Below are 25006 nucleotides of genomic sequence, written 5' to 3' on the forward strand. Positions count from 1 at the left end.
TGCCAGCTTTTAATAAGACTTTAGTACATTTTTCTTTGTATTTAGTTTCTATAAAACATTTACTGCCATTTTCTACATATAAATAGAATTTATTTGAAGTGGGAAAGAAAATTGACAATATTACAATTTTTAGAATATGTTTTTTTAGAATAAGTTGTATCGAACCTTTTCGAACAGTGATTAAAAGGGTACATTTGATTAAAGGTTGGTCAGGTTAAAAGGATATACAGCTAAGTGAATCATGAGTCTGTTATCATGGGGGTGGCAGTTTTATATTCTATAATTAAATTAATTAGGGTAGATCACAAATAATACATTTCCTTTCGTCAGTGCAATGAGATCTCTTTAACAGTGGTGCTCCCAAGAAGTGGCCGGGGGCATAGCCCCATCTGGAATTTTGATGACCACCCCACAGGCCCATCCAGGGAAGACCACCCCCTTTAAAGGCATACTATGCAACTTTCATATTTTAAATTATTTTCTTGAGCCAGTATGTGCTAAAATGACCCTTTACAGGATTAATAAAATGTCCCTCAAACCCCACCGTCCCCTGTTGCCAGAATATTGCACGTGGAGCAGAACCGCTGCCTGCTGGTGGGAAGAGTGAGGGTGGGGGGAGGGCTGGGAAGTGTAGTTGACATTGAGGAGCTGGAGTCTGCTTCCAGCAAGTTTCCTGCATGTTATAGATGATGAACACAGCTGATTTGTTTGATTGAACCACTCCTCTAGAAACTAATGAAAGCTGTGGAGACATTTCAGCAGTTAGTATAGTAGTTGTTAGTAAAGTGTTAAAAAGACAAACACACAGTGTGGAGCATGGACGTAGTTTTTTTTATTATTTTGGTGACACGTTTGCAGTGACAAATTTTTGTCCCCTGCACTTTTTACGGTCCAAAAACAATATTACGCTACATCAATTAGACACTGGTTGAGCACTAGGACCAAGTGAAAAATAACCGCTTGAGTTGAAGACGGTTTCCCATTACATATTACGTATTTTTTGTATACTTAATGTAAAGACCCCCCTCCCCCTCCACATGCTGGTTGTGTCCTCCCATTTCTAAAGTCAAAACTGCATCCATAGTGAGGAGATAAGTTTTATTTTTGCTTTGACCACAGATAATTAATAACAGACACTAGGGGGTGCTAAAAACGAGCAAAACTGCCTAGTATCCCTTTAATAAATCACGAGAGCCTGAGTCTCCCCCCTTCCGATTAGCTCATGGGTCCCCGGAACAAATATAAATTTATGGAAGAGAACAAGGCTATAAAAGCTATTTTCTAATGTACTTTGCCTTACGCCCTGAATCACACATGTTGTACTTCAATATAAATGAAAGGAATGATGTGTGTTTCAACTATGTCTCATAATTTAAGATTTCTTAGCTTATAGAAATTCATAATTAAAATGACTACAAATCAGACTTCGCAAAATTGACGTCACCGCAGAATCTCTTCTTCCACCGTGTAGCTGCTACTTACCACATAGCCAAACGTATCGTGGTTTTCTCCACATTTAATGCTCCTTCTTTTGTCCTGGAATAAGATTCGAAGCACGCTAAACTAATCTTCTCTTCTTCATGTCTGGTTTGATTACATCAATTTGGTGAAACAAACACTTTCAGTCTGTTACGTCTTTTCACACAAAACCTAAAATGATTTTTGCAGTTGTTTGATAATAAGTGCTTTCTTGGCATCCAAACATCTCTTTAAAGTTGTGGGACACTCATTTAATCAATACATTTGCAGTGGTCTCTGGTAGGAATGAATGTCTTGCAAGTCATACTTGGGGAAAGAAAAGCTCAGATACACTTGTTTCAGGAAATAGAGCAATGCCACATCAGAAGAGCTTAACATGGCAGGATTGCGAGTCTTATTTCCTGATATATGGTTATGTCACCTCTGACATAGCAACACAACTCTACCACTGACTCTGTTTACTCTGCAAAGTTGATGTTGATGATCTCTACAAATAGCACAAGCCTGAAAGAGTTGTACTGTGTGGTGGAGCTGCTAATGCTAGCAGTTATCTTCTATTGTGAGACGCTTAACAACAGCCTTTCCTGTCGCGAGTCAAGATGGGTCCATGAATGTTAAGTGACACTGTGACATATCGAAATGGATGTCTGGGCGGTCCTGGATGTGCTACTGCTAGTTTACCCGTTTAACAAGAGATTCACTAGGATAAATACAATAAAGTTTATCTCTCGCCAAATAGAATATTTACTAAGAAATCACAATGTAACCATAGACATGTACGTGTGTGTGTGTGTGTGTGTGTGTGTGTGTGTGTGTGTGTGTGTGTGTGTGTGTGTGTGTGTGTGTGTGTGTGTGTGTGTGTGTGTGTGTGTGTGTGCTGTGTCTTCTCGATCCCCAGTGAGTCGTGGTGGATGGCTGCTTATACTGAGCCAGGATCCTCCAGAGGTTTCTTCCAGTTAAAAGGGAGTTTTCCTCTCCACTGTCTCTATATGCTTGCTTAGTATGACGTCTTGATGCAATTTGGTGGGTTCCTTATATAGGAAACATTTTTTCTGCTTGGCTTAATGAACTGACCTGAATTGGAATGTTTATTATGTGAAGTGCCTTGAGATGACTCTTGTCGTGATTTGGCGCTATATAAATAAAATTGAATTGAACTTAATGGAATAAACCTGTTCACATGTATTTATAGCAACCACTCTGAAATCTGATGAAAACATATTGCTATGGTTGGCCTCTTAAATTACTCTGGAGAAGCTTTCAGTTTTTTTTTCTTACTCTTATTTCATTATCACTTTCTTTAAAAAAAAATCTCACTTCTAAAGATTCTCTAAATCCAATGTGAGATTTATTTAATCGAATGTATAATTAGATTTTTTATTTGGTTTTATCTTTCACATTGAGCGCAGGATTATTTATTCACCTGAAAATCAAAAAGTTCATAATTTAATGATGGTGTGTATTTATTATTATGTTTGTCTCAAACATTTAAAAAATTTTCAAAATGTGAGAAACAAAATTTCCGTAATTTCCTGAACCTAACATCCCTAGATGTCACGTGGTATATTTTGTTTTTATTTATGCCCTCAGAAATGACCTACAGGCTATTTGAATCCTAACCAATGCAATTAAAATAGCCATAAAAACAATCATTGAACTTTTAAAACTGTTAGAGTGTGAAGTAAAGAGCTGTTCTTGGTATTTATGAGTGTCGATAGTCAAATTACGATTACACATTCGAATTTTAAAGCAGCCTGCAAGACTAAACTTCGGGTGAAAAACGATTCTTTGGCTCAGCTAGCGTTGAAAGCAAGCTAGCTACGTGCATGTCGTTGTTGTTGTATGTAAACCTGTCTTCCGGAAAATCTGCTTTAAGTATGATTAATTTGCTTATCTACACTACCTGTTTGTGTATAAGCTTGAAATGACCGGAGGTCCATTTGACTGCCCGGGTTAGCCTGCTTGGTGTCCAGCAGAGGGGCGTAATAGAAAAAGAGGCTCGCTGCCGCCCTCGTAGTCTTGACAACAGCTTCCTCCTTGCTAGCTTGAGTTCCTCCCTTGTCTATGGGGCATTTTAGCGGTTAACTAGCTGAAATACTATAAGGTGGCGGATACACGTCAATTTGTAATCAGCGGAGCGAACCAAGACACGGAAATCTAGCTGTTCATGTTTCGCCAAGAAGTCAGTGTGACGTCTTTCATTCCGTCTTGTTCGTATCTTTTCCAACAAGAGAAAAGGAATATGTCCCGATATAACATATACAGCCTGCTGGACTGGATTTACGGCGGTGTGGACCCCAAGTTCGAGGGCAACGGGGGCCCCGAGTGTGCAGCCTTTATCGCTCCCCAGCAACGAGTTATTGAGACTCTCATCATCCTCCTCGTGTTTGTGATGGAGATCGGCGCTACGCTGAAGAAAATCAACATCTCCAAAGAGTTCCGAGTGGTCGGAAGAGACTGTACAAAGACCAAGGAGGACAGTCTGAGCAAAAACCTGCTGCTGGTTTCCCTCTGCATGACTTTTGGGGTAGAGGTTGGGTTCAAGTTCGCAACAAAGACTGTGATTTATCTGCTGAATCCCTGTCATGTGGTGACCATGATTCAGGTAAGGAGGACACTGATGGATGATGGCACTCCCACAGAGCAGACAGGCTGGTGGGCCTAAAAGTCAGGTTTCTGTGATCCCATCTGTCATCACTTATGGGAATATACCCATAACCATCAGTATTTAACAGTCAGAGTCATCTAATTGTTTAATCTTGAACATTGGCCATTGATAGGAACAGCTTTTTGTCCTTTTTGACTCTCAAATTCTTCAGCTGATGTGCTATTAAAATAACTTTCATGATTTTTAACCCCACAGTTCAGCTTTCAATCTTTGTCATGGGTCTGGAGTTTAATCAGAGCTCCTGTAAGGGAAGCTTGAGTTTGTAAAGGCCTTCAGGTGCTCCAACAGGAGCGTATGGTTTGAACCCATGTGATCAGTTATGACTTGAAGGGGCAATTTTTTTTTATCAAACACTGAGAAAGCGTCCAATATGAAGAAACATTTTTATAGTTTAGTTTTGTGTCTTCTAAGATGTTTTAATCTTCAGCTATCCTGACCTTCATAGACCCGAATTACCTCCTGGAAGTCATGGTTATGGCCACAGCCATCTAAAGCATTATGCATGTATTATGCAATCTTATGGTGGCATAATAACCTCAGAATAACCACATGATGATTTACAGCATCTGGGCTATCGAATTAAGTTGTAGTTTGCAAATCGTGATGAGAAAAGCTAAGATGAGCTGGTGTCCCTAAGAGACAAAAGTCTCATTTGACCCAAAAGTAAAGAGAAAAATCTTAAACTGAAGTTTCACATATGAAACCAGTAAACTGTCGTGTTCCTTATTTTCATGCAGGCTAGTTTCAGGTAAAAACTGACCGATGTGGGTTTTCTACCAATGCCAACGTGTAGAGCAACTGGTCAGCCGATGGCCGATATGTGCTGCTGGTTTTTTGGGACCGATTTTCACGGTTTTCTGCTTTGTCTGCCTGCTAAAATGTCACCAATAACAACCGTGGATGCACAACATCTCTGACCCTGAATCAGTATTTGAACCCTGAATTTAATTTTGTGCACTGCACAGTATAAAACAAAAACATTGAACCTAAGTTATTTCAACAATTCAGTAAACTGGCCAAGTATTAAATACACACAATGAGATAAAAAAAGAATAATAAATATGCATAATAATGTAAAATGTATTTTAAATAAAATTCTGCCTGCAGACGTGCCTGACGTTAAATCAGCTTAACCAATAAATCCATCAACTATATATCGGTCTAGCCGTAGCTTCAGGTGTTCATTAGGGCTGCCACAAACGACTATTTTAATAGTCGACTGATCACCAGTTTTGTTGACGATCAGTCATTTAATCGTGTCGTTCATAAAAGTGTAGCTTATTTCACCAGGTTGCTCTAATATACCAATCATTAGCTTCTAGTGTGATCAGTTGCTTGTCATCTAATAATAAAGACAAGATGACAGCTTATCTAACAACTTTTAGTTAACTTTGTAACCTGTTCATACAAATGCTACAGACAAACGGAGGTACACACCTAAAACCTAAAGTAAATTATACATAAAAGTTACTTGTGTGTGCAAATGTATCCAACTAAATAGTCATTTTTGGCTTTGTAACAAACCCGTCTGTTGAAGAAGAGGAACACTTTTTTAAATACTGTAACGTATCGGGATGAAATAAATCATAAACGTTTGTAACATTAGAATGTGACAGACGTGCGTGTAATAAAATCGCCATCACTACTGTTGTTGCTACACCTATGAATACAAGTAGCTCTGTTGATGTTAGAAGCTAACAAGAGGCGACTCTTCATTCTCAGTCATGACATGCTTTCTTTTGAGGTGCTTGTGCATCGCTGATGTGCTCTCGTAAATGGAGAGTTTCACTTTGCAGGGTTTGCGCATGCAGGTTTGCGCTGTGCATGCTTTTTTTTTGTCTTTGTAAAATTCTCCCAAATTTTTGAGCTATGTTGCCGACTCGCCATGATGACTTATTTCTCCAGTGATTCTGAGTCAAAGGCTGACCTGGGTGACCACTACTGCACATGTGCCTCGAACTGAAAGCAACTGCTGAAGGTGCCGCAGCAGGCGAGATAAAAAAAAAAAAAACGCTCATAGAATAAATGACATAAACTATTAAATTTATAGATGACTATTTTGTTATTTTGTTGTTGACGAATTGTCTAATTGTGGCAGCACTGATGTTCATTTTTTTGAAGGTCTGGGAGGAGTTTGCTGGAGCCTGAATGTAGCTTAATGGAAAAATAAGAAGTTTGTGATTCCTGCAGAGAACTAGAATTAGATTTAATTTGTAATAAACCTTTTTTTCCAGACGGGCAGAGCTGCTAATTTTCTGTCTGATGCTAAATACATCAGTGTGTTTGCTCCGTGTTCCTGCATGCCTCACCACGGACTGCATCACATCTTGATGCTGACTCACTGTGTGATCCACATAGCTTCTGATGTTACGTGTACAGTTCTTAAGGTGTGGCTGGACGACTGTAACTTCCTTATAGAGCCGGTTACTACACCAAACACATCCGTAGTAACAGTTGGGTCAAACATTTCATGGCTTAGTGCATCTTGGAGTGAGTTTTATGAGACACTTGATCCTCGGAGAACTGTAGTTTCCTGTAAAGATTCCCAGAATGCCTGGAGGAGATGGGCAGGGCTTTGTGCAAGAAGCTTAGTATGGACTGTAACAGCTGAGGATGTTGACTCTTATTCTTTGAAAGAGTAAGGAACTGTGCAATTACCAAACACATAGTTATTATTTTTACCCCCTACTTAAGAGGAACAGGGCAGGCAATAATGTTTTTTTGGCTTTGTGTGTTTGCATAGTATCGCTTAAACCACCGGGTGATTTCAAATGAACATCCAGAAATTGCAGTTTGGCTGTAAAAGACCTTGAAATCATTCACTTCAAGCTTCTAGTGCGGCTCTGTCTACTATCAGGAACAGCAGGTCGGAAAAGCCTCGATCAGCATGAAGTGGGAGAGTCCCGCTGCGTGAGCTCACAGCTCCATGAATGACAAGCGGCTCCTTTAAACCTGACAACACCAATGTCTGGTATGCGTTTTATCAGAGTCGCACTCGTATAGAGAGACTTGTTATCAATTCACTGTCATGCACTTTCACTCCTGTCCACTCAACCAGGGCGGGGCTCTGCACACACCATGAACCAGGGTATCCGCAAGAGTGGGGCGTATGGATTGATATCGTATGTCAAAGACATTTTAAACCCCTTAATATCTAATCTTGTGTTAAAAGGTTGAATTTGTTACTACGTTCAGTCAGAAATGTTGACTTAGTGTATGGATTTAGAGGTCAAATGAGTGTGTGGTGTCTATGGCTCCAACGTCTCCGTCCCTTGTAGATCTCACTGGGGTTTCCTGCACAGCTGAGCACACAGACACATTTCTAACGCAGGTGATGATCCCCGTTTCAGGAATCTCCGTTACAGCAGCGAGAATTTATCACCCAGAGTGATAAGCATCAAGTATTTACGACCGTTTCGTGTCAGGACCAGATCTGCTGTAAATATAGAGGTTGTTCTGTATCAGCTGTACCAATAAAGATCAGCTGAAGGAGTTGTTGACTCAGTGGTTCAGATAAGGCTGAAAGGGCCACGTTTTATGACCCCACTCGTAAACGGGAAGTGACACTTATCAGTGATTAGATTTGTCTATTTACACACTCGTTGTCCTTTCGTCTATAACTTTAAGATCCACTCCTACTTTAAAGCCCAGGAGATCATTGTTATTCTTGATTGAAAATGGTTATTTTAACGTTTGCAAAGAAAAATGTCATGGTGTATTGCTACAGAACTGCTCTGACGTTAAACTTTTTAGATTTTAGCAGAAAAACAAGAAGTAAAAGAGATGGAGGGAGGGGTTTGTTTCCATCTGTCGCACCTTGAGATGAGATTGTATTTCATGTATAGAAAATAGATCAGTGCTTTAGAGACCTTTACTTTTCCTATTGTGCTACTTTTTCCTTCCTTTTACTAAATCTTTTATTTAAATATTTACATATTTGAGACACGATACTGAAACAAGCTGCTGTGTTTTTTGGTCAGACTGATGAAGGTAAAGAGGATGCTCCAGGTGAAATGTGGCGTGTTTTTTCTCACATCGTCTATTCTGATCCCCCAACACATTTGAGGAAAGGCCAGACTCTTGATTGTTTGTTAATCTGAAATATTAAAAACTGATATCTTCTTGAAGGTTTCTGCCACACTTCATAAGTGCTCTACAGAGGTGTGAAATAAACAGGAAAAGACTAAAGGAGATGCATCCATTTTCATCTGCTTATCCAGGGTTGGGTTGCAGGGGCGGTAGCCTAAGCTGAGTCCCAGACTTCCCTCTCGTCAGCTACTTGGGCCGTCTCCTCCAGGGGAATCTTAGGGCTTTCCCTGGCCAGCCAAGAGACGTAGTCCTTCCAGCGTGTTCTGGGTTTTTCTTTGGGTCTTCTCCTGGTTGGGCGTGCCGGGAAAACCTCACCAGGGAGGTGTCCAGGAGGCATCTTAACTAGATACCTGATCCACCTCAACTGGCTCCTCTTGAAATGGAGGAGCAGAGTATCTACTCTGGGCCCCTCCCAGATGACCAAACTTCTCACCCTATCTCTAAGGGAGAGCCCAGCCACCCTGTGGAGAAAACTAATTTTGGCCGCTTGTATCCGCAATCTCGTTCTTTTGGTCACTGCCCAAAGCTCGTGACCACGGTGAGTGTTGGAAGGTAGATTGACCGATAAATCGTGAGCTTTGTCTTCCGGCTCAGCTCTCTCTTCACCACGACAGATCAGTACAACGCCTGCATCACTGCAGACGCAGCCCCAACCCGCCTAGTTCTCACGCTCCAGTTCTCCCTCACTCGTGAACAAGACCCTGAGATACTTACGCTCCTCTACTTGGCAGGACCTTGTCCCTGACCTGGAGAAGGCATTTGTGAGGGCGACAGTGGCACATGTTCTCGCCCCTTGATCGGAAGGTTGCAGGTTCGAGCCCCGCTCAGTTTGTCACTGTTGTTGTGTCCTTGGGCAAGACACTTAATCCACCTTGCTTGCTGGTGGTGGTCGGAGGGACCGGTGGCGCAGTGCTCGGCAGCCTCGCCTCTTGTCAGTTCACCCCAGGGCAGCTGTAGCTACATGGTAGCTCATCCTCACCAGCGTGTGAATGTGTGTGTGAATGGGTGAATGACCGATTGTGTTGTAAAGCGCCTTTGGGCGTTCTAGGACTCTAGAAGGCGCTATATCAAATACAGGCCATTTACCGTTCTACCTTTGTATGACTCAAGACCATGGTCTCGGATTTAGAGGAGCTGATTCTCATCCCAGCTGCTTCACACTCAGTGACGAATTGCTCCAGCAAAAGCTGGAGATCACGTTCTGATGAAGCCAACAGGACCACATCATCTGCAAAAAGCAGAGACCTGATCCTCAGGCCACCAAAGCAGATCCCCTCAACTCCTCGGCTGCATCTAGAAACCCTGTCCATAAAGGTTATAAACAGAATCTGTGACAAAGTTTAAAGGAGATATTTCAGGTAATCTACAGGATGTTTCTGTGTAAAAGTCATAAATCATTATCGTCTTATAGATTGTTTCCAGCTCCAGTCATCATAAGAATTTATTTAATGTTACAGTATTTTATCTTTTTATTTGGTCACACTGAATGAAACATGCATGCCATCTGTGTTTGTCTAAAGCTGCAATAACGACTCCTTAAACAAGAAACCTGTGCAGAAAGGGTGTAACCCTTCTTAGTGCAGATTTCATGACCTCACCGACTCCTTTTTTCATCTGTTTTCTTTCCTCTGCTGGAAGCATGAAAGGGCTTTTACTTACTGGAACTAACAAGCGGCTCAGTCTGGCCGTTGGTAGATCCTGTCATCATCTAATGTTATTGAAATCACTCTTTATGAAATTTGTTCAATTTGTGCTGCGTAATCTTATTAAAAAGTGACACACACAGCCTCGTTAATGGACAGCCTTCTTAGAAAACTGAGAAGGCCTTCAAGGAAATGCGCACAAGTGCTGGGGTTTGGGTCTTAATCATGAAAACAAATGCACATCCTTTTCTTCTTGAAATCCTTCCATATTTAGAGTCAGGTCTCTGTTGACACCAGTCTACTATTACAACATTGATTCTTGCTTTCAGCGGCATAGAAGCAAACTGACAGAACGCACAATCAATTTCATAATGTTTGACATTGGTCTGTGTTATCATTAACGCTCATTCCTTTTATTAATATTAACCAAATCACACTCAAACCTTCCAACAGTTTTAGTACACAAGAATGAAACTCTAACAGACGTAATGAGTTTGCAGCTTGTATGGCCACCAAAACCCGTGCACGCGTATTGTCCACATCGCGCGCGCGAACGGGACTCGCGCGTGGAAGTTAGAACCTCACGAGTGAAAATATACATGGCGAGGAGGTCATTTGTACACTGAGAGGGAGCAAACTGTGTCTGAGAGTGCACAAGGATGTGCACAAGTGACAAACCTGCATGCGCGCATTGGCCAACGAGCACACGGCAGAGGAAAACATGCGCGCAGCAGTAGGGATGGGTACCGAATTCGGTACTTTTTACGGTACCGACCGAATTCCATAGTACCGACCGAGCACCGATTCACGTCATTTCAAATGGTGCCTCGTTTCGGTACCCGTCCTTCACAACGAGAACTTGCCAAGACAGCTGCGCATGTGCAAGAGCGTTATGTCATAGTTCGCTGCGAGCGAGTCGTAAACAGAGCAGCATGGTAGAAAGAACGCACGCTAACGCTTCGCTAAATGTGATGGGTAACTGGGTGATGATGAGACCAGTGACAACGATCTAAGTGTGAGGCATCATCGTTTTAATCTGCTTCAGCAGTTAAAAAAACTTTAAGATAACGTTAGCTTGATTTGTTAGCTTCCATTGCCACCGTTGTTATCAGCTAATGGTGCGTTCGCTTTCTCCTCGGAAATTCTAACTTCCCAGTAGGAACAATCAATTGAAAAAGGACGGCAAAAGGAATGAAGATACACAGTAAATGTAGTTCACAGTAAAGATTTTTGCTTCAGTTTAATTATCAGCTTATAAAACTACAAGGACGATGTTAAAATACAAACATGGATCTTTGCAGCCATCCATACAACTTGGGAATGAACCAAAATGGACCTGGTTGCTTTGCTTTAATCTCATCAAGTGAGTCACGTCCAGCTGCTCCTTTAGCAGGATGTTGTAGAGTTCTGTATCTGCCTAAAGGAGCAGCTGGATGATGTGACTGGTCTGAAATTCCTGCTGAATTTCTTTTTTCTCTCTCTCGGTTACAACACCGACATCGAGAAAGATGATCCTGCCCGTACAACGTTAATCCAGAACTGAAGTTAACTGTCCCAAACTTACAAAACATGTTTAAAAGTTGATTATTTGATACTAGAAAGGAATAATTGCGGTTTTTCTGTTAAATTTATCTCCATGTAGACTCTTGCTGCTAGTTCAAATTAGAGGTCGACTGATACTGGGTTTTCTATTACCGATACCAATGCCGATATGGAGACATGGTTAGCTGACATGTACTGCCGATTATTATGGGCCAATTTCCATGGCCGATCTAGACATTTTCCACCTTAATTTCATGCTAAAATGTCACTAGTACCGTAGCTTTGATCATTTTCCGTGCTTGGTTCTTCTCGTTGAGACAACAGTTTTGAATAACTTGACTGTTCCTGTATATATTGTTATGAGTTTTTGTGTGCTGTGTACCTTAAGGACAGTTACGTTATACTGTATGAGCAGGTAAACTGGCAACGCAGGCTGGCTGTGCTCTCTGGGTTTGGGGTTAATGTCTGATATAGACTGTTTTATGGTAGATTACTGGTCTCTCAGGGTCTGTTGCTTATATAGTTTCTAAGCAGTCAATCATAGGAAACTTTCTGTAAAATATAAAAGCTGTGTCAAGGTATTGAAGGCTTTGGTCACTCTCTATGAATAAAGTTTTGACATCATCCCACACAGACGTGTTGTCAATAAAGATTGAGCCTCAGATAAGTAGTTGGTCTTCAATAACGGTAAGCTGTCTGAACTATTCTGAATCTTGAGTGGCAGAAAGGTCAGATGGCTACGTTTAAACTTCTGTGTGACTGCAGTGTTTTATGTTGGTGATGAAAAGTTAGAAAGACCGATCTCTGAGGGAGAAATGGGTCATAAGATTAAATGATGTCTTTACTGGTGCTGGGTCATGCTGCTCTTACTACTGACAAAGCTGCAAAGAGGGCAGGGTTTTCACATCTGTTGTTGTGTATGTGGGACTTTCTCACAGTTTTTTTTTTATTTTTATCTACGCTGTATGGCGCGCTGTTTATCACTGATTGAGCTACGTTTTCTGGTTTATGTTCCAAATCTGCGCCTGCTGCTGAAAATCATGTCTGCCACATAAATATAACAAGTGGATATGAGCAATTGAGTTGTGCACAAACCAGCAGGAGACTGATTCTAGTAAAATCATCATTTAAATCTCAACAAGGCCCACAATACTGTCTCAAGAGGACCCCTAATATTAATATTGTTGCCTTGGTAACAGAGTTTCAGTTCTCTGGCCAAGAATACCTTGTATAATGTTGTCTTCACTTTGATGCTGAGCTTAAAAACAAACGTCCAGTCATCAGCCCACATTTGGTTTGTCCTACTGGACAGAACATTCCAGCTGTGGTGATGAACACTCCACACTTCCCTGCTGCCCTTTTACGTGATCTTTAACAAGATGACGATACAGTGCTTTCCATTAGATAGCACACACTAAAGTGTCTTGCCAAGAACGCTTTGGCTCATTGTTAAAGGATGAGAGTGACCAATATTCTATAGAAACTTCAGCTTCCTTTAAAATGCAATGAACAAATACTCAGGAATCCTGATTTACCTGACCATTGTTAAAAGTCAAAACTATGTAATACTTGTTATTTTTGAAATACGATTTGTCACTCTGAATTGCGTCTTTATGCTGAATATGAAAACTCTCCGAGCTCTAACCTCTGCATTAGCCGCAGAATGGAAAAGGGCAGGAACATGTTTAGAAAAAGCCAGTCTCATCTACGTCAAAAATTAGGGCTCATAGCCTCGCCCACCCTGGGCTGTGACAGCAGGAGGCTGTAATGATTTAGTGGCCCACAGGAGTCATGGCTAGCAGAAGCTAACATTAGCAACAGCAACTCCACAACATGGTAGAACACTTTCAGGCTTTTGTTATTCGTGGAGATGAAACAACAGAGCGACAGGAAGCAATGGAAGAGTTGTATCTCTGTCAGCGAATCAGAAGTGAGATATCTTCATATCATGATTATTAATGAGTCATTTTCCACCCCCACTCCTCCAACAAAAGTCTACCCTCTTAAACAGGAGTGCAAGGGCTTTGTACTAGAGACAACAGCTTTTAAAGCTTTTAAATGATCTTTTGCTGTGTGCCACTCTCCCTCTGGTGGTCATAATGTTGCAATCATTTAAATGCCCTTATATTCATATCAGAAGACAAAATTGTATTGTGAAGCTGTTGAATGGTAGCCTAGTGAACTAGACCAAATTCTTGCTTTGCAAAGAATGGTCTAGGCATGCTCCATTGGAACCTCAGCAGCTCCTACCAGGACTCTGGCTAGCCAATCACAGCTCTCTAGAGAAGTTTCAAACACATAAAGAGCTGTGATTGGTCCATAATGGTAGGCCAATCATAGTGCCCTATCTGCTTAGTGAACAAATCACAGAGCTTTATCCGCTTTGTGGGCCAATCAGGGCACTCTATATGCCTGGTGGGTGGGATGATGCAACAGAGTGAAACAAGAGTATGTCACATTCATTGTCCAATAGCATGCGGAGATCATTTGAAAGACAACGGTAGAACCCGCCCCACAACCGAGAGCAGTCAATGGAGCGTGGCCAGACTAAATAATACATTTATTTAGTCTGGCTTGCCAGGCTAGTTGAACGGTAGGAAATAATGGAAAATGGTGATCCACTGGAGCACAGTGGACAACAGGAAGCTCTTAAAGCATTGAAGTTGTTCCATTAGGCCATTCCATTATGACCAGATGAGTTAAACGTAATAATGTGGTTGACTTTCTCTCTTTGTGGTTTCTTTAACAGATCTTTCTGCTGGCCTGTCCACCTTGTAAAACAGCTATGGTCATATTTAGGTGAGTTTATTCTCCTTCTTTAGAAGTGGCTTCCTGTGGAAAGTCTGTGATCATTAGTACCTGTAGATATCTCTTTAAATGACGCCTATTTGTACAAACAAAGAGTGTTTAAACAATTTCAATCTCAAAACCTTCATAGTAGTTTATTTAAATGCAAAATAAACTCATGTTGGCTGTCGGCATGGTGGTGGAGAATTGATGATTTGGTCCTGAATGCCTAGTAGTTCATCTATTTGTGTAACGCAGGACAACTCAATTAGACGGTAACTAACACATGTACAAGTGTAGATTTAGGGATAATTCACCATAAGTGTCAGAATTTTTCTTTTTAAATCTTCTGTGTACAAAAACGGCCAAATTGTCAGGAAAGACCCTCAAGTGTGGTGAATTTGAATGAAGTGTGTCTTAAAAAGGAAAACTCCACAGGCTCCCAGGAGTGACGGCTGAGTTCATCTGAAGTGACGTTCCTACAGCACTTCTGCTTCCGTAATGACCTTAGCTGTCACAACAGCTATTTTGGCTCATTTGACAAAAAGAGCAGCTCATGTGTCAAAGTGCATCTGTCCAAACTTTGAAACGTTCACTTCTGGGCTCCACAGCGGTTCACCGTCTCTCTAGAATAAGAGAAACCCAATTTCAGAAATCATGAAAAAAATTCAAGTTTTATGACTGATGAATGAAGACGTCTGATCGTTTTGTCCAAATCCCAACTGCATTTGGGTCTGATTTAAAAATGCCAGGCCTTGTATTCATCGTTAGGGATATATAACTGATGTGATATTTCACCATCAACACTCCAACAAGGAACTGAAAGTAACAAATAAGAGAAAGCTGCTGAAAACAACACCAGCAAACACTGATGTATTTTGTTGTAGAAATAATTTATTCATCTGATAAATTAGCTGTTTTTTAAATTTTATTTATTTATTTTTTCTTTAATTTATTTATTGAAAGTGTGATTATCCGAATGTTGTCCTGCTTGCTTTCAGGCTGCACGTCCACATGTTAAATGGAGCTTTACTGGCTTTAATGTTCCCCGTCGTCAATACCAGACTGGTGAGTAACCACTGCTTCTCTGAACTGACCCCCTGCTCGGACATCAAGTCAACGTAGCAGCTCTTCACTGCTTTTATGGCAGAACTGTCTTTTTATGTTATGTTTATGTGGTGTGTCTATACATATAATACATATACATAATCTTTACTAGCTTTTTATTCTGAATAGACCTGGTACTCGACATTTGTGATGTTTGGCTATATTGATTCTAGTGATGAAATTCAGAATGTGTGGATGGATAGAAAGGCAATGCAAACCACTGTGCAAAGACCTAGTTTGGACGTCCTACAGACGTGGTCTGGACCGACAGAATCAATATAGACATGATCTGCATGACCATGTGATGTTGACTGTTTGCAGAGAAGGCAAGGCAGCTTTATTTATGAAGCACATTTCATACACAGAGGCAATTCAGTGTGCTTTCCATTAGTAAGAATAGCAAGAACATTCAAATCAACGTGATAGAAAATACTATTTAAAAATTAAAAAGAAATAAAGGGGGAGCAAATACAGTGCAGAATGTGCAGCATAAGAATATTCATTCAAAGGCTGATGAAAACAAGGTTTTCAGTCTTTAGTTTAGTGAGCAGCATAGTAACTAAAAGCAGATTCCACCGTAGGTAGGTGAGTGGGGTGGGTGGGTGGGTGGATGGATGGATGGATGGATGGATGGATAGATAGATGGGCTGCATGGTGGCGCAGTGGTTAGCACTTTTGCCTCGCAGCACAAAGGTTTCAGGTTCGAAATTCGGCTGCTGCCTTTCTGCGTGGAGTTGCGTGTTCTCCCCATGCATGCGTGGGTTTCCTCCGGGTACTCCGGTTTCCCCCACAGATCACAACATGCCCTATAGGTTATAAATTGTAAGTCGCTTTGGATAAAAGCGTCTGCCAAATAAATAAACATGAACATGGATGGATGGATGGATGGATGGATGCTTTTATTTGAACATATGCAACAAAAAACAATAAGCAGAGTTTAACATTTAGCCAGAATAATAAAATCATCTAAAGAAAACAACCAAAAACTCTATAAACAATAATAACCAGGGTATCCGCGGGTCCTTAAAAAGTCTTAAATTTGCTTTTGCAAATTTAAGGTTCTTGAAAATCCTTAAAAATGACAAATAATCCTTAAATACAGTTTCCAAAGGTCTTAAATGACCAAAGACCCAATAAACAAGATTCTTTTATTTCTATAAAAATTTTCATGAATTTCTAGTTAGTGTTCAGCATTTTTTGTGTACGATGTTGGCGTAAGCGGAACCGTACACATTCAGTTGGTTGTGAAAGGGGGCTATTTTTAGATGAGCACATTAGCTGGTTAAGCTAGTGGGAGCTTGCACCATGGGGAAGTGCAAGTTTAATGGTAACTGGATGGTTAATCCCAAGTTCACGACATGGTTAGCACCGGTTCCAGGCGATAGCTGGAAATTATAGCTTAAATTTAATTTTAAAAATAGCTTAAATTTGCTCAAAGTGGCCTTAAAAAAGGTCTTAAAAAGTCTTAAATTTGGCTCCCTTAAACCTGCAGATACCCTGAATAACACATATGCCCATAAAAGAGGTACTAGAATTCCTAACCTTATTTACCTTGTTGAATTTAGGCAGCTTGAGGCGTCCAGTGTAGCATACCAAAGACTCTGTGCCTTCTCCAACTTGTTTTCCTATGTAATGGCCATGAAGAAACAGCTTGTTCTGAAAAACTCTGTTTCAACACGTCATGAGCTCAGACACACATCCCAAATTTGCTTGTCCCGACTAGGGGTGCCCCATCTTAGGTACCTCATGAATTCAGGGTCCTTCGCTTAGATTATTAAATAATTATCATGATTATCAATAGTTTTGATGTATTTTTTTTTTCACGGTTTAGGTTCTTTCCCAGGCAGCATGCGTAACTTTGTTCCTGCCACTCTTAGCAGCTGTGTATTTATAATCGTTAATGACATTTACAAATAAATTTAGAATCGTCACGTGTCACAAAGCAATGCATGTTTAAATAGTGAATTGGCACACCCCTTGTCCAAGTTAAACGTTGGTGGTTTATAAACGTTGGTAGCGATAATGCTAACAGCAGAACAATGCTGGCTCGTCCTACTGCTAACGTCCTTTGTCAAATGAGAGGAAAACAAAGAACGTTGGAGCACACGTGACGTTCCAGGATGTTATATCCAGACTTTGAATGAATTCCAGATAGATCCATAACTTGCTTATTGAGTTATCCGCATACTTTACACAGCTGAACACAAAAGTTGTGCTTCAGGCAGCATCATAGAGCCATGGGTGTAAATGGACCAATCAGCATGCAGCTCATTTAATATTCATACTCTGGCCAAGTGGGCCGGGTTAATTAGTCCTTCCATTGTAGGGCTTTATTATGAGGTTTCATTTGGCCTTTTTCAGGACTCCTGGGCCATTTTGAGCCTCAACAAAGTTTTATAAGCTATAAAGAGGCTCAAAGAAAAATTTCAATTCATAGAAAAGACTGTTTTAGGACCCCTTTAATAGTTACTACATGCGTTTTCAACAGTATCAGGAAGAAATCTGAGCTTATTTGATCCTCGTTAATGTTTGATGTGTTTTTGGTTGAAGTGGAGAAATAAATGAAGTGTGTTTCTATTCTCTTTGAAAATCACATTAAATACTCTTATTTGAATAATGACCAAAACAGAAAGAATCCTAAAACTGTCTCTGAATGACTGAAGCTAATTAAAAATCCACATTTCAGCCCTGCTTTGTGACCTTTATGTTGACACTTTGTCAGCTTGTATAACGAGGGTATAAAGGAGTTTTCACACCAGGAACAAGCCTGACAAAGACTGCTATTTGAGGGAAAAAAATGTATGCAACCAATTACCCCCCAAAGGATAGGTAATCAATTATAGTAATAATAGAAAACTGTTTCAGAGACGGATCAGATGAGGTGGTATTAACTTTGTGCTGGAGATTTGGTGTTTTTAAACACATTTTCAGGTTCAAACTTTACCATAAAGCTTGTGAAAGTCAAACACTGTTCCCTCAGTATGGTGTTAACATAGATTTGTATCTCCTCACCTCTAGTTCCTTATCAGATCTTAAAAAAGGGAAGTTTTCCTTCACATAACTGTTTTGCATTTTATTTAGTGTGAATGCATGTTCCTGTGGTTCAGCACAGGATCAGGAAAACTAAACACTGAAGTAGCAAAACTAGTTTTCAGCAGCAATTTGTTTATTCTCATAACACATTAATTATTTATTGTAGCAGTCACGTTTGTCTGGCATCAAATTTACTCTTTAACTAACCATAAATTCATGAGTCTGTTTTCCTTTCCACGTTTCTGACCCTACATTAGTTTGACCTGTCTTGTCGTCTCGCCCATCTTCTGTTTTTTCCTCAGCTGCCGTTCGAGAAGGAGATCTACTACATCCAGCACTCCATGATGTACTTGGTGCCTCTTTACCTTTTCAGAAAAGGAGGTGGGTGTCGAACATGCTGTCTCAAATAACACACTAAAATACCTCTCACATTCTGTCCTCACAGCGTGATAACGTATTGACATTTCTGCGCACACACACACACACACACCAGGTACCAGCTAGTGTTTTCTGTTGATCAGCAGAGGTTGCTGCTGATCACGTCACTGTTTTCATTTTAAACAAACATCTGATTACTGGTCTCGACGTGCTTGCTGTAGCCTTCACCCATGCACAAAATCAAGTTCAATCAATATCCTTATGCAGAGGCATCAAACGCTGCAGGGCAAAGGTCGTAAAGCTGTTGAGGTAAAGTATATACAGCTTGCAGGTAAAACCAGCAGCATGTCCAGCTCAAAACTGTAATGTAATCCTGCATGCTGATTCACATGACATAAAACGCTGGAGAAGGCTCTCAGTCATCCAGGTCAGGGTAATCCTAGTCGATTCAAACCAAGGCAACTGGACTTCTTTGGTTTCTTGAAGACGGGAAGTCACAAGTTGACGTGTCGGACCGGTCCACTTGTCAGGGGATATTTTCTGTGTTCCTGTGTCTGACCGAAGCACCACTTCACAGAGGGGTAGAGGAGGGGATTCACATCTCAGCAATAGCCCACTTCCCATATTCCTGTTAGAAGTCACAAAGCTCCTCGGATGAGAAGTGGAACGTTTGTCCCGTTGCCTTCCTATGAACCTGCTGGGATGCATATATGAGTTAAAGGGTTATTTTAGAGGGCAATAAATAATGACTTTTCTTACTAGTGATGCACCGATATGAAATTTTTGTGCCGATACCAATATTAAGATCATTGTTATGGCCGATAACCGATATTTTCCGATACCGATATACTGACATTAGGGCTTCTAAAATCAGCAGATTTTGTATAGAATGAAAATTATTAAAGCTGAATTTACATTATTATGTACACACAACACACGCATTTACAGTTCATATGACTAAACAATTACACATCACCCCTCTCACCCTCTGAAACAGGCAAACAAGTGGAGACAAGATGGAAAAAATATCTGTTGTTAAAATCAGCCCGATTTTATTTATCAAACCGATACTGATGTGTTAAAAAATGACTAACATCGGCCGATACCAATATTGATGCCTTTTTCGTACCTTTTAACACTTCCTGAACAGCCTTTGTTTGGAAAAATAGATTTTATGTCCTCCGGGACTGATGAGCTAATGGGTAGTACGAGTTGTCTTAAAGCAACTTAACTTTGTTAGATTTCACAGCAGTTCATGTGACATGGTTATCATAAAGGCACAGATTCTGGGCTGATTTTAAACCTTTTCACAGAAACTAGTTTCAAGAGAGTCGAAAAATGAACACCTTCTTACCCCTTCTTTCCACGGGAGCCGTCAGCAGCACGTTACTGCAGCAGCACGTCTTGCTCGCGTAAACTGCTGCTTGGCCCTTCCCACGAGGCGCGAAGCAGCAGGGGGAGCAGCCGTCACCGACAGAGCACAAAGTCACACGAGTGACTTCGTCAGTAAACACAACAACAAGCAGGAGAAAACTACAACATGGTTTGTGTTTTATGTTCTGTCCATTTTATAATCGCCAATACGGACCTGAAAAACAAAGGAGACCGCTAGCTAGGTGATAACTTCTCACGGGGCCGCACAGTTAGTAACATTTTTAAAGTAAAGCAACCGGAAGGCAGTACGTTTCTTTATTCTGAAAATCTCGGGAGCTTCGCTCCTTTTCCGCGTCCGATTTCCTGTCTTTCCTTCCCCAAAAATGTTGAACTTGACCCGTTTCAGAGGCGTCACGCGTAGAAATAGAACCGGCGCGTAAGGGCCGCGACATGCTGCTCCTGAGACGCGGCCGACTCGCGCTGCTGACGGCTCCGGTGGAAAAGGTTCTGTTGACCACAGCGGTTCCTATCAGCAGCTATGACATGCTTCTGCAGTAACGTGCTGCTGACGGCTCCGGTGGAAAGAAGGGGTTACATCCCAAACCAACAATCCCAGAACCTCAGACCGTACAGAACACGCTGGGGTGTAAAAGAGTGAGCGATCAGACAAGTACCATTCAGAGACTTAAAAACCAGTGTAGGAACTTTAAAATTAGCCCAAATCAAACCAGAAACCATTGAATAACTGGGAGTTTTGTCCAGAAAATGCTGTCTAAATGTCGTTCCTCTTTATTTTTAAGGTGACCTCTAAACAAAAGAGAAAATAAGCTTGCTGACAGAACAGAAGCTAATTTTTTCACCTTCTACTCTTGGTACAGGAAAAGCCAGTTCCACAAACACACACACACACACTGCTGATTATTTTTCTGCAGTCATGAGTGACTTGTTACACAAACACACTCTTCAACTGTTTATTTTACTCTCACCAGTCACTCTGTAGCTTTAACCTGCAGGCCTTTGATGTCTAATCCAGGTCCTCGATGGCCACCATACTGCACATTTTAGATATGTCTTTGCTCCACAACACCTCAACATGTAATTGAACCAGTAGATCAGGTGTGTTTGTGGAGGGAAACAACTTTAACGTGCAGGATAGTGAACTTGGAGGGCCAGGATTGGACACTGCTGAATGTTACACAAGGGGTTGTCTTTGCAGGTGTGTACCGGCCCGAGCCCCTAGGGGACATGTGGTGGGCCCTCCTCTCCACAGGCATCCTGTTCCTCTATCACTTCGGCTTCCTGCAGATCCTTGGCCTGGTAAGATGAAGCCCTCTGCTGGGCACCTTGGGTATTTCAATCTGTTAAAACAGGCTTGCAGGGATTTCTGTTACTTTATTCTTGAGTGGTTTTGATTTTTAAATATTGATCTGACACATTTTTATAGTGAGCCTTTAATCTTTGCGTATGGGTATTTTCTACAAATAACACATTTTCAGCCAGATTGAAGACTTTAGAATTAAGTCAACCTAAGAAAAAAGTTTCAGTTAGACTTTTATAAAATACACAGAAGTTAAGCTAAAGTTCAGTTCAATGTTGGTTAGTTAAGGAATGCATTTTTGACAAATGGGTTTATGACTCATTATCTTTGTGAAAGTTATAAAAAACTTTCAGATAGTTTAAAGAATGGCTCCTGTTCAGAGAAACAGTTTATGTTCAACTGGAATACAGTGGGGCAAAAAAGTATTTAGTCAGCCACCGATTGTGCAAGTTCTCTCACTTAAAATGATGACAGAGGTCAGTAATTTACATCATAGGTACACTTCAACTGTGAGAGACAGAATGTGAAAAAAAATCCATGAATTCGCATGGCAGGAATTTTAAAGAATTTATTTGTAAGTCAGGGTGGAAAATAAGTATTTGGTCACTTCAAACAAGGAAAATCTCTGGCTCTCACAGACCTGTAACGTCTTCTTTAAGAAGCTTTTCTGTCCTCCACTCGTTACCTGTATTAATGGCACCTGTTTGAATTCATTATCTGTATAAAAGACACCTGTCCACAGCCTCAAACAGTCAGACTCCAACCTCCACTATGGCCAAGACCAAAGAGCTTTCGAAGGACACCAGGAAAAGAATTGTAGACCTGCACCAGACTCGGAAGAGTGAATCTGCAATAGCCAAGCAGGTTGGTGTGAAAAAATCAACTGTGTGAGCAATTATCAGAAAATGGAAGACACACAAGACCACTGATAATCTCCCTCGATCTGGGGCTCCATGCAAGATCTCATCCCGTGGGGTCAAAATGATCATGAGAACGGTGAGCAAGAATCCCAGAACCATACGGGAGGACCTGGTGAATGACCTGCAGAGAGCTGGGACCACAGTAACAAAGGTCACCACAAGTTTGCCAGAGAGCACATGGATGATACAGCAGAGGATTGGGAGAATGTCATGTGGTCAGATGAAACCAAAGTAGAACGTTTTGGTATAAACTCAACTCGTCGTGTTTGGAGGAAGAAGAATACTGAGTTGCATCCCAAGAACACCATATCTACTGTGAAGCATGGGGGTGGGAACATCATGCTTTGGGGCTGTTTTTCTGCTAAGGGGACAGGACGACTGTTAAGGACAGAATGAATGGGGCCATGTATCATGAGATTCTGAGCCAAAACCTCCTTCCATCAGTGAGAGATTTGAAGATGAAACGTAGCTGGGTCTTCCAACACGACAATGATCCCAAACACACCGCCCGGGCAACAAAGGAGTGGCTCCGTAAGAAGCATTTGAAAGTCCTGGAGTGGTCTAGCCAGTCTCCAGACCTCAACCCCATAGACAATCTGTGGAGGGAGTTGAAAGTCCGTGTTGCTCGGCGACAGCCCCAAAACATCACGGCTCTCGAGAAGATCTGCATGGAGGAATGGGCCAAAATACCAGCTACTGTGTGTGCAAACCTGGTAAAGACCTATAGTAATCGTTTGACCTCTGTTATTGCCAACAAAGGTTATGTTACAAAGTATTGAGTTGAATTTTTGTTATTGACCAAATACTTATTTTCACCCTGATTTACAAATAAATTCTTTAAAAATCCTGCCATGTGACTTCATGGATTTTTTTTCACATTCTGTCTCTCACAGTTGAAGTGTACCTATGATGAAAATTACTGACCTCTGTCATCATTTTAAGTGGGAGAACTTGCACAATCGGTGGCTGACTAAATACTTTTTTCCCCCACTGTAAATGGCTGCCTGATTGCAAAGTGATGTTCTGTAACAGAAGATTAATCTTTGAACGCTGAACCTAAGCTTTGCAGTGTTCATTTTTCTGACATATTCCAAGGCAATTCTGCCAATTTTTCCATCCCACCCACTTAGGCTATGAAGCCAATTAAGCAAGAATTAATAAAAGAAGTAAAAAGGCAGAGATAACAAGATGTGAATCATTCAGCAGCCAAATGAGTTTCTGCAGTCTAACGATAAGTCGTGGATGACTTGGAGGCTCATCACTTCTTCCATTTATGGGTAGTTTTCAGAGCAGAAATCCACAGGAAATTAATGATTTATGAAGATATGTGGAGTGAAATCACCCATGACATTTGCTCTAACCTCATCCAAGTGGATTTTTAAATTACCATTGGCATTAAAATGAGGTCTCACATCCAATCAACCTGTCTCTCCTCCAGGCGACTGAGGTCAACTTGAACAACATGCTGTGTCCGGCCGTGTCCGACCCCTTCTACGGGCCCTGGTACCGAGTGTGGGCCACGGGCCACCAGACTCTGCTGACCCTGATCCACGGAAAGCTCCTCACCCTCCTGTCACATCACACCGGCTCTGTCTGTAGATACGTGCTGGACACACTCCGACTGCGCAGCAAGAAGGTGGACTAGAAGTCCACGCAGTCTCTCCCTCTTAATGAGATTTTCTTTTTAAACCAACATTTTTAACGGATCTTTTAAGACTTACTTTCTGCTCTGTTGCAACAAGGGAAGGTTGCAGGCCAGTGAAATCAGCGTGTCAGTCATTGTTTTGTACGTGGCTTGTATACATACTTGCATGCACAGCTGTAATGTGCATTTTAAAGTTGTTACTGTGGAGCGGAGCAGGTTTTACAAAAATACTCTGTCCAGACTCGGGTAAATGACTTCCAGAAAAGGTTATCTTGCTGCTTTTTTTTCTGTAAGCTTTCGGGGACACAAACCAGAACCGCCTGACTCCTCTGCAGTCGTTACTTTCAGTTTTTAAACCCGCTATTTACTAGTACTTATTTTATTTTGGTAAAAGCTGCTGTTTTAGTCGTCTCAAGTGCGCTTTGAAGCAGATTGCAAACGTAAAAGTTATCGCTTGTTCATAGTGTGAGAACGTGTGTGTTCTCCGTGTCGTCACAGCTGAAGAAGCCAAAAAAAATAATTCACATACATGTCGACTTTTAAAAGTGTTTTATAAGTGGCTTCTTTTGTCTTTGTGTCTCCAGCCTGTTCAAATGCCTTCCAGTTCTGATAATCAGGGGACACAAGACTCCATAAATGCTGTAAGTCAAGGTGATGAGTACAGGATCTAACCTGGACGGTGTGTTCCCCTCCTCTGAGGAGGTTGTTTTTGTTTGAATTGTTTTATTGTATTTGACTATATTTATCAGTGTCTATCGTTATGCACATTAAGATACACACAGCTTTCCACCATCAGAAGAATGTTTATAAAAATGTGTATCTGAGCTGGTATTATGTCATCACGCTTGTTAAAGGTGTGTACGGTAATCTGCATGAAGCCGTTTATAATCCACCATCAGCCATAATTGAAGTTGTCCCTCATAGACCTACGTCATTTCAGCTATGATGGTTTTATATAAAAGTATATATATAATCGTTACGATTTAGTGTCAAGAAAGGAGAAAAGGAAGTTTTGTACTCGTC

The 25006-nt window shown here is 41.1% G+C and overlaps 1 protein-coding gene across 1 annotated transcript; it reads left to right on the forward strand.

Moving 5' to 3' along the window:
• Positions 1–3441: 3441 nt before the first annotated feature.
• LOC107397372 (transmembrane protein 164) lies at positions 3442–24675 on the forward strand. The gene is made up of 6 exons (XM_015977350.3): positions 3442–4084; positions 14171–14220; positions 15210–15276; positions 18651–18729; positions 21317–21417; positions 23777–24675. Exons 1-6 carry the CDS (start codon positions 3647–3649, stop codon positions 23981–23983), a joined length of 942 nt encoding a protein of 313 aa, XP_015832836.1. The 5' UTR covers positions 3442–3646; the 3' UTR covers positions 23984–24675.
• Positions 24676–25006: the final 331 nt, after the last annotated feature.

The sequence above is a fragment of the Nothobranchius furzeri genome, chromosome 10 (assembly GCF_043380555.1).
Source record: "Nothobranchius furzeri strain GRZ-AD chromosome 10, NfurGRZ-RIMD1, whole genome shotgun sequence".
NCBI classification, from domain to species: domain Eukaryota; kingdom Metazoa; phylum Chordata; class Actinopteri; order Cyprinodontiformes; family Nothobranchiidae; genus Nothobranchius; species Nothobranchius furzeri.